At 37.3% G+C, this 12,647-nt stretch overlaps 1 protein-coding gene across 1 annotated transcript; it reads right to left on the reverse strand.

Moving 5' to 3' along the window:
* Window positions 1–5,088: 5,088 nt before the first annotated feature.
* Window positions 5,089–7,788, reverse strand: LOC103466863 (uncharacterized). The gene has a single exon (XM_008412745.2). It carries the CDS (start codon window positions 7,713–7,715, stop codon window positions 6,783–6,785), a length of 933 nt encoding a protein of 310 aa, XP_008410967.2. The 5' UTR covers window positions 7,716–7,788; the 3' UTR covers window positions 5,089–6,782.
* Window positions 7,789–12,647: the final 4,859 nt, after the last annotated feature.

Here is a 12,647-nt window from a genome sequence, read left to right on the forward strand (position 1 = left end):
CTTCATGAGGTGTTATAGTCCAAAGGTAGTGAACATCACTAACATATACAAAGAATTGTTATATTGTACACATTTTACAATACCTTGCTGCATTCTTTAAATGGTAATACTTGCAGTCTCCATCCACTGAAACTGAAAGCACATCTAGGGTACAAGCTTGCCACTTGAAGGGATCCTTCCTTAACATTTTAAACAACTCATATCTTATGGCTTCCCACTCAAAAATCTTTTCAGGAAGCTGTCAGCTGAGATCTTACTCGTCTGATTTAAAATGAAAGATAAAAAAGAAAACATAAAATAGGACATAGGTGTCCAAATACCAGGCATCAAGAATATAGGTGTCTTTCAAGTTTTAGGTGTGTCTCTGGCACAAAACATCTCACTCAATTAATTTTGATGTTACCAGGACTTCATATGATCTGAATGCTGAATGAATGAGGTGGTACCTCAGCCATTTGATTCAAGCCATTTGATTCAAGTGTGTGTTATGTTGAAGAACATAACCACTCAAGAATGGAGTCAGACAGCCCTTCTGGGATATGTACGTTAGATGCATATCCCAGAAGGGCTCACACAGCCAAAGTAGACAGTTATTTAAATTTTGATAATATAGCTTTTTTATATTTTGGTTTTGAGTCATTCTAAAAAATTTTATTCATATCATTGAGCATGATCACAGTGACCGCCTTTCCAGGTTTGGTCCTCAAACACTCTGATGGACAATCACAAATTCTAACTGGGATCTCCACAAGTACGAATCGAGCTAAAGAGGTTGACATGTTGGATGCATGAATGTAAAGAAAACAAAAGTTACGCTTTCTCTTCTTATTGGCCACCCTGACTTAAGGAGACGGCATGGTCAGCAAGTGACATGAATGCAGATGTGGCTGATCTATGGGGGGAGACAGATGACGGAGTGGGAGGAGAGGCAGCTGGAGAGGTGCTTCTGGGTCTTTTCTTCTTCTGAAAAGACTGAGAGGATGGGACAACTGGAGGAGAAACAGGAACAAGATCAAACACTATCACAGTATTTTCCTGGTTCTCTATCACAGTATTTTCCTGGTATCATCATTGGATGCTCCTCAGTAAGCATCCCAGGCTGCTCCTGACCGATGGTCTCTGTCTGTTCAAAGATCAGGTTCTCAGCTCTTCACTTCTCTTCATCTGTCTTGCAACAGGAGGAACATAGACAGGAGGAAATAAATTTGCCTGTACTGATGCAAGTTCATTTTAATTAAAGTAAATGCAATCAGTGTATTCAGACAGGGTTCATAAACAAAACTTTAAAGATCATCACAGCCTGATGTTTTTAGCAACCCTCCAATTTTACAAAGTGGCAACAACAAGCATGACTATAAACACTATTATGTGACTCTATCATGGCCAATTAAACGTATTAAGCACAGGTACAGTGTACAGGTACAATTAGCCTCTAAGAGGCTAATTTAGCTAGCTTCCACCGTATATTTTCCGGCAAAAAAATGTTACAAACGTGTCTTCAACCATTCGCATCACAGTCCTACTGCCATTAAGTCCTAAAACTACCATCAGTAACTTTATAACGTAACACTTTGGAGTTATTTTTGGTTTTAGAGTACAAAACATTTGGACAGATGCAGGTTTCTACTCACTGGAGTGTAAGTGTCACACACGATGACGTCAGCTTATTCTTCTTCTTGGGTTTTTGTGGGATCCGTCCTTATTTTTATTATTTCAATCAAAAATATTAAAACGTTTACAGAACAGTTTGGCATGCAATCACAAAATAAAATACATCTTAATTTTTCTTCAATTTATTTGGAGTAAATCATTGATATCATACTCAAATATAGTTGGTAAATTTTTAAAAAGGCTTTTAAATCAAGCTAACAACAACCACAACAAAAACCCTCAGGTTTTATATTTTACTGAGTTATTTTTAAATACCGAATTGAAGTCTTATGACCAATATGTCTGACATGTATTTGTAGTAAATATTCTTAATATCCTGTTCAAACTAGCACATAAATTGTAAATAAAGTTTTTTTTTAAAAAAAGCTAAAAAAAAATTTAAAAAAAGTTCTTTCAGCGACAAGCTGTTGTGATAACCGATACAAATAGTTGATAACAACCTACTGAGCCTGTTGGCAGGCATAGCAGGGACCAACTGAAGCCATTCAATGGGGCTGATAACCACTGATAATGGCCATTCTATGGGATGATAACATCCGAAGCGGGTGACTCGGCCTACCATTTATGTTTGTTTTACTGGAAAAAGTGAGCAACCGATCACTGTTTTCTGTATTTTCTGTCAAAGTTTGAGTAGAAGAAACAAATAAAAAGCAGTAGCCAGGAACCGTTTCAATAATGTAATTTATTTTTATGTAAAAAGTTTCGAGGTTTTTATCTAGATGTACCAACATTAGGAGAACTAATTAGGTTTTACAGTGTAGAAGTTTTAAACTTAGTTCAAAAATTTGAAATTTTCAGCAGAGTCAAAAGCTTAAATCTTTAGATCTTTTATTTTATCATTATTACATTGTGATATTGTGCTCCATCATGTTGAAACACTCCCTGACCGACGTTGTTGGAAACGGTTGTTTTTGGAGGACGTTTTGATCCCACTCTTCATTGATGGCAGAGTTTTTGGGGGAGAACTGGGAGTCAGCCATCTCCGTTGGATGAGAAGCAGCGTGACACATGGGTTGCATCATAACACGGGGCTCTTAGTAGACCTGGCTTGTTCCCTGATTTTCCAAAAATGTCCAAAGCAATCAGAAGGAGGATTTATTTCTTTAGAGCAAACAATATTACACCTGCTTATTAGTGTCCGTCCTGGTATTTTCTGCAGAACTTTGCTCTTTATGGTTTTTCTATGACTTGGTGGGAGAGCTCAACTATAAGCTGTACATTTCAGTAGAAAATAATTTTTCTCTTGTAAAACCTTTTCCCTGCCAGTGAACTTTTTAAAGATCTTAGTAGAAGAACAATAGCAGCAGTCTTTTCTTCCAAGGTATATACTGCTGGCATCTACACCTCTTGTATATAGAATCTGCTAATTAGATTGTTAGTGATTTTAGTTGGACTCTTTTATAGCTCCATTTGTGATGTGACTGAAGGAAAGTAAGTAGACTTTGTGTCACAAAATCAAATTCAAATCATATTTTTTGCTTGAAAATAATCTTTCTAAGCCCGCAAAACCCTGTTCAGTTTTGTATTATCGTGCCTCTCATCACGATGAACAATAACCTAGAAACAATAACTATCAGCAGAAAAACTCTAAACTACAGATTTTGCAAAAGTTTTTTATACCACTGCCAACATTTTTTGGCCATGAACATAAATTCCTTACAGCAAAAATGTTGTATTACTTAAACTGAGGTGGCTGCAGCTTTTATCACCTCTCATAATAACATATAGTTAAAACGAAAAGGTGGGCTGAAAATAATTCATTCATGTATAAATTGGTAACTTTAAAATTATGATTGTTATAACTTTTACTACACAAGACACATATCTGCTTTCATGTTTCTAATGCAGAATCCTTTATAACTTTATTTTATTTTATTTTATTTACTTTCTAATCTCGTCACTCAAAATTCTGTTTTTGTAAGTGTCAGAAATCAACCAGCAGGTCATTGCTACTTCAACAAAAACATATAATGTAAGAATAACATATACTCAGGACCAAAGAGGCTATAAATGTCCGGCATGCCGTAATTGCACACTACCTTGTTCTTTTGCAGAGTTATTAACTGTTCGTGATTGACCAGGCAAAGGCACCGGGACCTCGTTTAAAAAAGAGACCAGGAGAAGGGAGAGCGGACCAGGAACAGAGGAGGAGAGTTTAACGAGAGGCAGGAGACCAAGAGGGCATGGCAGCCGAATAAATCTTTGCAGCGTTCATCGTCAAAGAAAAGAAGTGCCAAAGATTGTTTTCACCAAGCAGTTTTAAGAGGGTACCGTATTTTCTATAAGCTGCTATTTTTTTTCTGCACTTTGAACCACACGGCTTATAGCCCGGTGCGGCTTTTTTGTGGATTTTCTTCAACCACCAGGGGGCTTTTAGTAGGAAATGAGTCATTGGAATTCAAAATTGGAAATCAAAGAAGAAAGTGCTAATTTTCATTTAGAACAGGGGTGCCCAAAGTCGCTCCTTAAGGGCCGGCATCTTGCATGTTTTAGGGCTCTCCCTGGTGGTAGTAACAATCTTTTCAGTATGTCAATGTTCTTCTTAGGCCATCTAACGAGCCATCATTTGATCCAGGTGCGTTAAATCAGGGAGAGAACTAAAACATGCAGGATACCGGCCCTCGAGGACCCACTTTGGACACTACTAGATTTAGAACAAGCACATGCTAGCAGCAGGCACGACGGAGAAATGTTTTCAAACTCATATGATGCAGCTTTTAAGTTGAGGGTTATCGATCTGGCAGTACATGAGGGAAACAGAGCCTCTGCACGTAAGCTCGGCGCAAACAAAACCATGGTTCGGCGTTGGAGACCCAGGGCTGCGTCCTTAATAAATCCAGTAGATTCAAATTCTTGATCAATTCTTCGGTCAAAGTGTGAATGTTGAATATGGCTAATGCTAGTTTATGTTACTAGCAGCTTGACAACTAATGTTAGCTTAAGTGAACCAGGTTTTCTATTGTGAATTGAAGTCATAAATACATCCCACTAGCATTAAAATTGTCATCATTTTACTATCTTACAATTCATTATTTCATCCAGAAATGAATGACGGTCTAAAAAAAAAGACAAATCGTCTTCTAGTTCTTTCTCTAACGTATCCAAAAACGTTACTGTCAGGTGTGAACAGGATATTTAAATTTAAGTTTCTGCCAACAGTGGCCCTCAATAATATGTATTTGGTTTAAAGAAATATCCCAAAATTTTTAGTCTTCATACAAATTAGGTGAATGCACATCTAATTTCCAAGATATTTTTTTTATTTTTATTATCTGTATCAATATAAGTAAGCTGAAATTAGCACAATATTTAGACTAATGCAGCAAATCATGGTAAAGAGGCATGGCGATAACTTGACAGCAGAGGTAAAAAGATACATTTCTTATCCAGCCTGTAATAAAGTGCCACTTTTTGCCAAATTTGAGACTTTATTTATTAACTTGAAGTAAAAAAATAAAAAGCAAAAAGTTATGGAAGGAACACAAATATGGATTTTTAGAATCTGTAAAGTTGACAAAGGGTGCTGTTCTATATACTCAAGAATCAAGATGAACAGTTTTCATGCAAATACCTGTTTAGAGGTAACCCAGATAAAAATGGGGCCATAAACATCAAAAACCATTTAAAAAAATTCCCATACAATTTGCTTGAAGAAATACACTTTTTTTTTTTTTTTAATTTATTGAAAAGTAATTTGGAACATTTTAGCAACTCTTTTACAATTTATTCAATATTATCTCTCCTGGATGATGTGTCATTTTGAAAAGTCAAGCATCTTCTAATATGCCAGAGACCTTAAGGCTTAAGCCTTCTGAGACCACACTGCAGACTGCAGGGCTCAAAAAAATTAAAATTATTCATCTCAGTTGGAAACTGCAAAATGTTGCCGATCTTTTTGCATGCTGGCACTGAAGCAAGAAGCGGTTTGTCAAATTTGTCATGGGTTTGTTTTGGAAGCTAACAACCTGCCTGCTCAATTCTCTTTGTACTTGTTAAAATAAAAGCAACAGTAAAAATAAAAACCATGGGGCTTCAATGGGACAAAAAAGTAAACTTTACTCTGGTAATACTTTAAACAAATACGGCAGAGGTAATTTTAGAACCTAGTACATGCAGAACATGCAATTTGCAGGGAATGTGTACATGCCTACACCTATACACACGTCCACGTTTGTGTGCATAAATCAGCTCTCACCTCCTCCATCTCTGCCCATGGTTTATGCTAAGCCCAGTGGGGAGCCACATCAGCCTCCCCTTTGATGATGACACACATGATTAATGGCTGTAAAAAGACTGTTTGTTTTCATTACGCCTCCTCGTCAGCAAGCTGTAGTTGTATCAGAGATTCGTGCCATGCAAGCTAAATTTGAGCCAGAACTGGAGGAAAATATTTCAACAGGAGTTTCTCTTTAGAACCAGGAGAAAACACAAAGGGGCTTGGTTTTGTTTTAAAAGAGGCAACTGCCCATGGCTACATTTTCCGCTGTTTCTCGAGTTCTGAGGTGGCCAAGGGATTTCAAGGGCTGGAAAATTAAAAGTTGAAAGGATTTGGGTAAGGCAAAGATCCAGGATCAGTTTTAAGAGTTTCATCTAAACCCTACAGCTGCTGGGTTTTATATATCTCACACAAAATTCCTCTTGCTAACCCAAGATATAGCAGACATACAGAAAAATACTCAACATAAAGTTTAAATTTGGCTTGTGGTATGTATGCCTGATGGATGCAGTGATAAAATTAGGGGAGAGCAGCTGATTCAAACAGCATTATGACTTCAAATCCAAAGAAAACAAATGGATTAAAATACCTTAAGTAAAATTATTTCTTCTCATGTGGAGGAAAGTTTGTAGAGATAGTCTTTGAACTTCTTCAATGAAGACCAGTTTTCTAAACTTAAATAAAAACAATGTAAACAGAGTACACATTCATACAGAGGTCTTACTTTGAGTGTGTTCTAGTGTCCCTTCCCCAGCAATCAGTTGAAACATTTAAATAACAGTTCAGAGGCTATCTGATTCACAAACCTCAAGAGGTTCAAGGCTAATGTGGCTTACAGAAGAGCTCAGTTTGTACCAATCCTTCTCTGTCAACTTTGTTGACCTATCAGACCCAGCTAGTGACCTGCAGACATTGTTGACCATGCCCCTTCCATCCTCCACACAGAGAAGGCGTAGCTCAGTCTCTCATGCACCAGGTAGTTGCACCCGGCAAGCTTGCTGTCCATCTCGTTGCTTTGCAGAACCTGGTACAGAAAGTCAATATAGCGGGATGCCAACTTGAGAGTCTGAATTTTGCTCAGTTTGTCCGAGGGAAGAGTTGGAATGATCTTGCGCAGCGAGGCAAATGCTTCATTCAGCGACTGAGTCCTCTGGCGTTCGCGGATGTTGGCAATGGCCCGCTGAGCATGTGGGTCCTCGAGGGTTAGGAGTCCTCCAGGACTGTGACCCGGCAGGGGAGAAAGCGAGGGGCTGGAAGAAGGCGGCTGATGCTGAGGGCTCTGTTTGAGTTTTTTGGGACCTGTTGGGGTGTGTATCTGAATGCCATCCTCTGGTTTGACTTTGTTGCTGTTGTCCGTTGAGGTAGGAGTGAGTGGAGTAAGGTGATCCTCTGTGTGTGAGCCAATCTGTCGTTTATGTCCGGTAATGCCTGGAGTGGCTACAACAACAGGACAGGCGTTAGAAAGCGGAGTTGCCAGCTTCTCTTTGGGAACCACCCTGCCTTTAGGGTGATCATCTCTGGACAGTTCATCCTCTCTCATACTTTGACACTCTTCCTCTCCTTTAGTTCTTTCAATTGCTCTATGTGCTCCGCTCTTGTGCTTACCCAGTTTTTTCAAGTGTATTGTCTTTTTCCTCTGTTCTGTTCTTCTTGAGATCCTTCCTCTGCTTCTCTGCTTTGTCTTTCTACTGCTGTTGTCCTTTTCTTTACAGCTTCTCCCTGGGGAATATTTAATCAAGCCAAACTGAAAGAGCAAGCACTCAATGTCATCTCCTTCATCCACACATGTGAAAACCCGACAATGATCTCTTCCAGTCTCTGTAAGCATGCATTATGAGGTACAAACTCTCTCACGTCATTCTCCTGAAGCAGCATGTGAAGCAAGAGTATAGTGAGTGTACATTTTTAAAGGCAGGCAACTGTGAATATTTCAGCTGCCCTCCCACTCAGTTCCCTGATTGGCCTGAAATGGATTTTAGGACATTGAAGCTTCAGGACGCAAGAAGAATGAGTCCTAACTGATTGGTCCAGTCGAAGTGACGAGGCGGAGAGAGAGACCTGCTGCGCAGCCAACCAGATCTAAATGTTGTGACATTTGCCTCCTTGTCCCAGAAGTTGCTCAAGTTTATAGGTTCCAGATTTCCTCCAAAGCAAGGCATTGCCCTGCCCCCTCTCTCACTGAGACTGCACAACTCAGCACTACCATTGCTGGGCTTTAAAAGTCAAAAGGAAATCTGCAAAGGAATCTTTCTTTATGTTTGAATCTCTCTTTATGTTTGAAACTGCACAAAATTCAAATACACTACCCTCCAATATCCAGCCTTCTGGCTTTATAAACAACAGAATTTTGAAGAACAGACATTTTGTACACAAAATCACAAAGAAGGTGACATTTAAAGACACTGAAAATTACTCTTTTATTCCCCATCTTCTAATGTGAAAAATAAAAAAAACAGGTTGTGTGAAATATCAAAGTTATAACTTACTGTTTTCTTTTCTTTAAACCCACAAGTAAGAACTTGTGGTATCTACAATATTTACCAGATAAATACCAGGTTAATGTTATCTTAAATACACTGGTGTCACAATTCTTGGATTATTGGCTTTTGGTTTGATTATTTCCTGTGGGTAATTTATGTTTCATATTTTGTGCCATATTAGTTCTGTCAGTGAGGTCTGTTGTCATAGATTATTGTTTTCCTCATCATGAATATTAATCTCATTAGATTTTTTTCTATCATCTTCTGCTATGTTTTTACTTCAGTTCAGGTATTGCCGTATTCTATGAGGGGCCGTTTAGGACAAAATCTATATTTTGTCTCTCGCACACTACGAAAGACTCACGCACACTCAAAAAATACTCAAATTGCGCATACACACTACTAAAATGTCATACATGCCTACAAATTTTCTCCCACACGCATACACAAAATCCTAAAATTGCACGTACACACTACTAAAATGTCACACACGCACACACATTTTATCTCACACAGACACAAAATCAAAAAATTGCACATACACACGACTAACATGTCGCACACGCACACACATTTTATCTTTGTCGTACACATACACTGTACTAACATGTCGCACACGCATACACAAAATACTACAATTGCGCACATACACTACTAAAATATCACACACGCAAACCTTTTTTTTTGTCTTAGTCACAAGACTAAGATTGCATATATAAACTAATAAAATATAGACTCATTATTTTGTATGTGAAAGATTCAGTTTTGTATGTGTGAGGGACATTTTTTGTATATGTGAGAGGGACTACATTTTTTGTATGTGAGAGGTGTCACGGAAGAGGCGGGGCATAATTTGGAGATCAGATTGCGCATGCGTTATACCACAGTGAAGTTAGCTTCAAGTTAGATATTTGTTATGAGGTTATTTTTGACACAAATGGAACCCCATAATTTTTGACACAAATGGAACCCCACAAATCTTTGCATTTACTGATCTGATCCTTTGGTGAGTTTGTTTGTGTGATAGCACTGTTGCTTTAGCATAAAATTTCTGCTCGATTGCCAACAGTTATTAGAACTGTTGGCGTTTGTTACCTGGGCCGTCACCGGGATTGCAACAGCTGATTTCTGTTTAGTACGCCCCACTCTCTTCCCAAAGGTAACCTAATCGCTGATTTTGTGCGTGTTCTGGCACTTTTTGTGTTGATATTGAGTTTCAAATGAAATTGATTAAAATAGGATGTAGCTACATTTAAGTTGATATTGTGCAATATATTTTATTTAATTTACTTATTTTTTTCATTTCCCCACTCTGCTTGAGTATTTGAGTTAATTTATTTTATTTTTCTTGATATTTTGAAAGTGAACTTTGATTTCAACTTTAACTTTAAATTGATTAGTTTGAAATATGATTGATATTCTTTTTGTTAAATTATTTAAATTATGGTTGATTTAACCTGATTGAAATGCCCATAATTGTTACATTCTTGCGTACTCTGTTCTCCTAGAAATCTCTCCACGCTTCACTATCTTTTGTCTTTGATAGAGAGATGATCAGATTGACTGCAGAGAGTCTGCAGCTTTGCTGCCAAAGTCTGAATGCTGATAATCAGGTTTTGTGTGTTGACCATGAGCTGTGGTTACTGGATAGTTTTATAAAGCCTGAAGGATGTGTAATACTTGCACTTTTGGTATTTATTCAATACCAAGTAAATTCATGGCTAGTATCACCAATACCAATTCTGGTACTGATATTTTTTCTTGAAATTGTATTATTTATGGGTTGTTTTTTTTTTAACAGATTTGACTTCAGATTCTGATTGTAATAAAATACAGGGCAAAGATTTTAGGCAAGTAAGTGTTTTAAGTGTTTTTTATTTACTAACTACTATATAACACAGTGTAGAAGGACAATAAAGTACTGCTCCTTTTACCTTCTACTACACACAGCAGTGTTACTGTGAAGCTGCATTAATTGGGTGATTAAAGAGATTGTATTTGAAAGAAAGCAGATATTTTGAATGCAAATTTAACAAAATTATAAAATCCTGCTCTCACAATGAAAATGTGAGCTCTGGATATTTGGTGTTTTAATTCCTGCACATGCACTGGAATGAGCTCTGTCAGGAAATTCCAGTAATTTGCTCGACACCGTAAAAGAAAAACTACAAAAACAATACTGACGTCATCACCCATTAATCCAATACTAATCCTTACTTACCTTGGTATCAATAGTTTAGATTGATACACCCAAACAGAACAACAGGCCTATAGTTGTTTTAGAAAAATAGTCTTCTAAAAACATCATGGTCACATTAAGTGTTTACTGAACATTTTTGAGAAGGGTTGTTTCAATCACTACATTTTGATTTTGTCTCTTAAAATAAATTCAGTGTTTGAAAAAAAATATATGTATGAAAAAGCCAAAAGTGTTTTAGTTTCTGACATAGTTAACACATAAAATCAATACTATCATGGGAATAGAGTTTGTTGGACACAAGAAAATATATACAAGTTTATGGCCTTAAATTATTTTAAGGCCATAAACTTAAAATGGCCTTAAATAAAGTTATTTATTGTTCTGTAAATAACTTTACTTGTTATTTACAGAACAAGTAAAGTTCTGTAAATAAGCATAAAATTAATAACATAACCAAACAATGCAGCTCTCGTAGATGTTTTCCAGTTATGAGCTCACATGTTTAGAGGAACTCAGTGACGTAGCTTCCTGAACATGCAGCTGTGCATGTAAATGCGTGACAATTGCATGCAAATCCAAAAAAAAGACATAACGGTGCCCTCTGCTGGCAAAACTAAGGTAAAAACAAAGAGGAGGAAAACTGCAAAAAACTGCTTAACATTATAAACCTTGGAGAAAAGGTAGAATGAGAATCAAAACATAAATGTAAAATTGATTTAAAACATTGTATTCTGTTTTAGTCATTTCAGATGTCTTAGACTGGAAATTATGTTTGGTTGCTTCATAATTATTGGCTTATTCTTAATGAAATGACTGAGTGTTTAGGTTATCCCGAGTTATCTCTGTAGTTAAGCTGCTACTGGCTTAGGTTGTTGGAGGACAAACTGACCTCACTTATTTCTTCTTTTACTGCTCTCTACAATTTACTGTTATTTCAACTGTTAACATCATGTGTTTTTCTTTTTTTTCTCTTCAATGAATGACTTTTGCTATATATATATATATGTACTACCTTTTAGATTTTAGTATGTGTGAATTTTATTAATTCTACTGTCAGAGTTATCAGCTATAAGTCTATTTTTAATACTCCTGTGCCTCGCTCGGCTTCTCGAGGACAAATAAAGTTATTTGAATTGAATTGAAGCTACATCTGGCTGGAGTTCCATTTGGTTATGATACCTCCCTGGAGGAGAGCATTTGCTGAGATTATGAATGAGATGTATCCTGAGGGTGAAGTTCTGGAGGAGAAGGGGCTGTATACATGACGGGGTCCAATTTCAGGAGCTGGTGGTGTGCTCTTTGTGTTTCTTGTGTCATGCAGGCAGAGGGCGGAGCGACAAGTGAGTGGAAGGTGAGTTCTAGCAGTGGGGGTCTCAGAAGGGGGGCAAGAAACTAAGAGGTTAGCACTGAAGACAGCAACACTACAAAAATGACTCTTTTTTGACCTACCTAACCTACCTACCTTACTGTATAATGAAAAAAATCTGCCAATGGAACTAGTACTTTTCAAGAATTATTGCCAGGGCAGTGTTATGTATTCTCCAGGCAAAAAGGTTCAGTCGTTTTGCAAAGCTGGATGGTTGCCACGGGTAATGAAAGGATTTCTCAAATGTGCATGAAAGAGTCAAGGTAACAGTCCATGTTTCTGATGATGGAATAACATGATGTAAAGCTCAAAAAAGTTGATTTTAAATAATACTGCGCCTATTGGACAAAATCATATAGCTGACTAAAAGTTATTTGTAAGTTAGTTTTGACCTATTTCAAGTGTACTGAGATATTTGTGCTAGGCCCCTGCCTCAGCCAGCCTTTAGAGCAGGCTGCAGGTTGGAAGCTGCCATCTGTAGCTGTTGACACACACACACACACACACACACACACACACCCACACATTTGCTCTCCAACCCTCTATATTTTCAAAGGCATATATTCTCTTCATAGAACATAACTTTCTTTGACTTTTCAGTGTCTCAGTGTTTAAAGACATAAAAATTCCATTTAAGATGTTTCCTCTCAGATGCCATTTATGATTACTTAATAGAGTCAACATCAGAAAGATGTTCATTTTGGTCAAAATCAG

Source organism: Poecilia reticulata, chromosome 7 (genome assembly GCF_904066995.2).
Source record: "Poecilia reticulata chromosome 7, P_reticulata-male-v2, whole genome shotgun sequence".
Taxonomy (NCBI): domain Eukaryota; kingdom Metazoa; phylum Chordata; class Actinopteri; order Cyprinodontiformes; family Poeciliidae; genus Poecilia; species Poecilia reticulata.

Bases quoted from the DNA above. Each gene is read 5' to 3' on its own strand.
- LOC103466863 (XM_008412745.2), bottom strand. From the start codon at position 7,715: ATGCTTACAGAGACTGGAAGAGATCATTGTCGGGTTTTCACATGTGTG.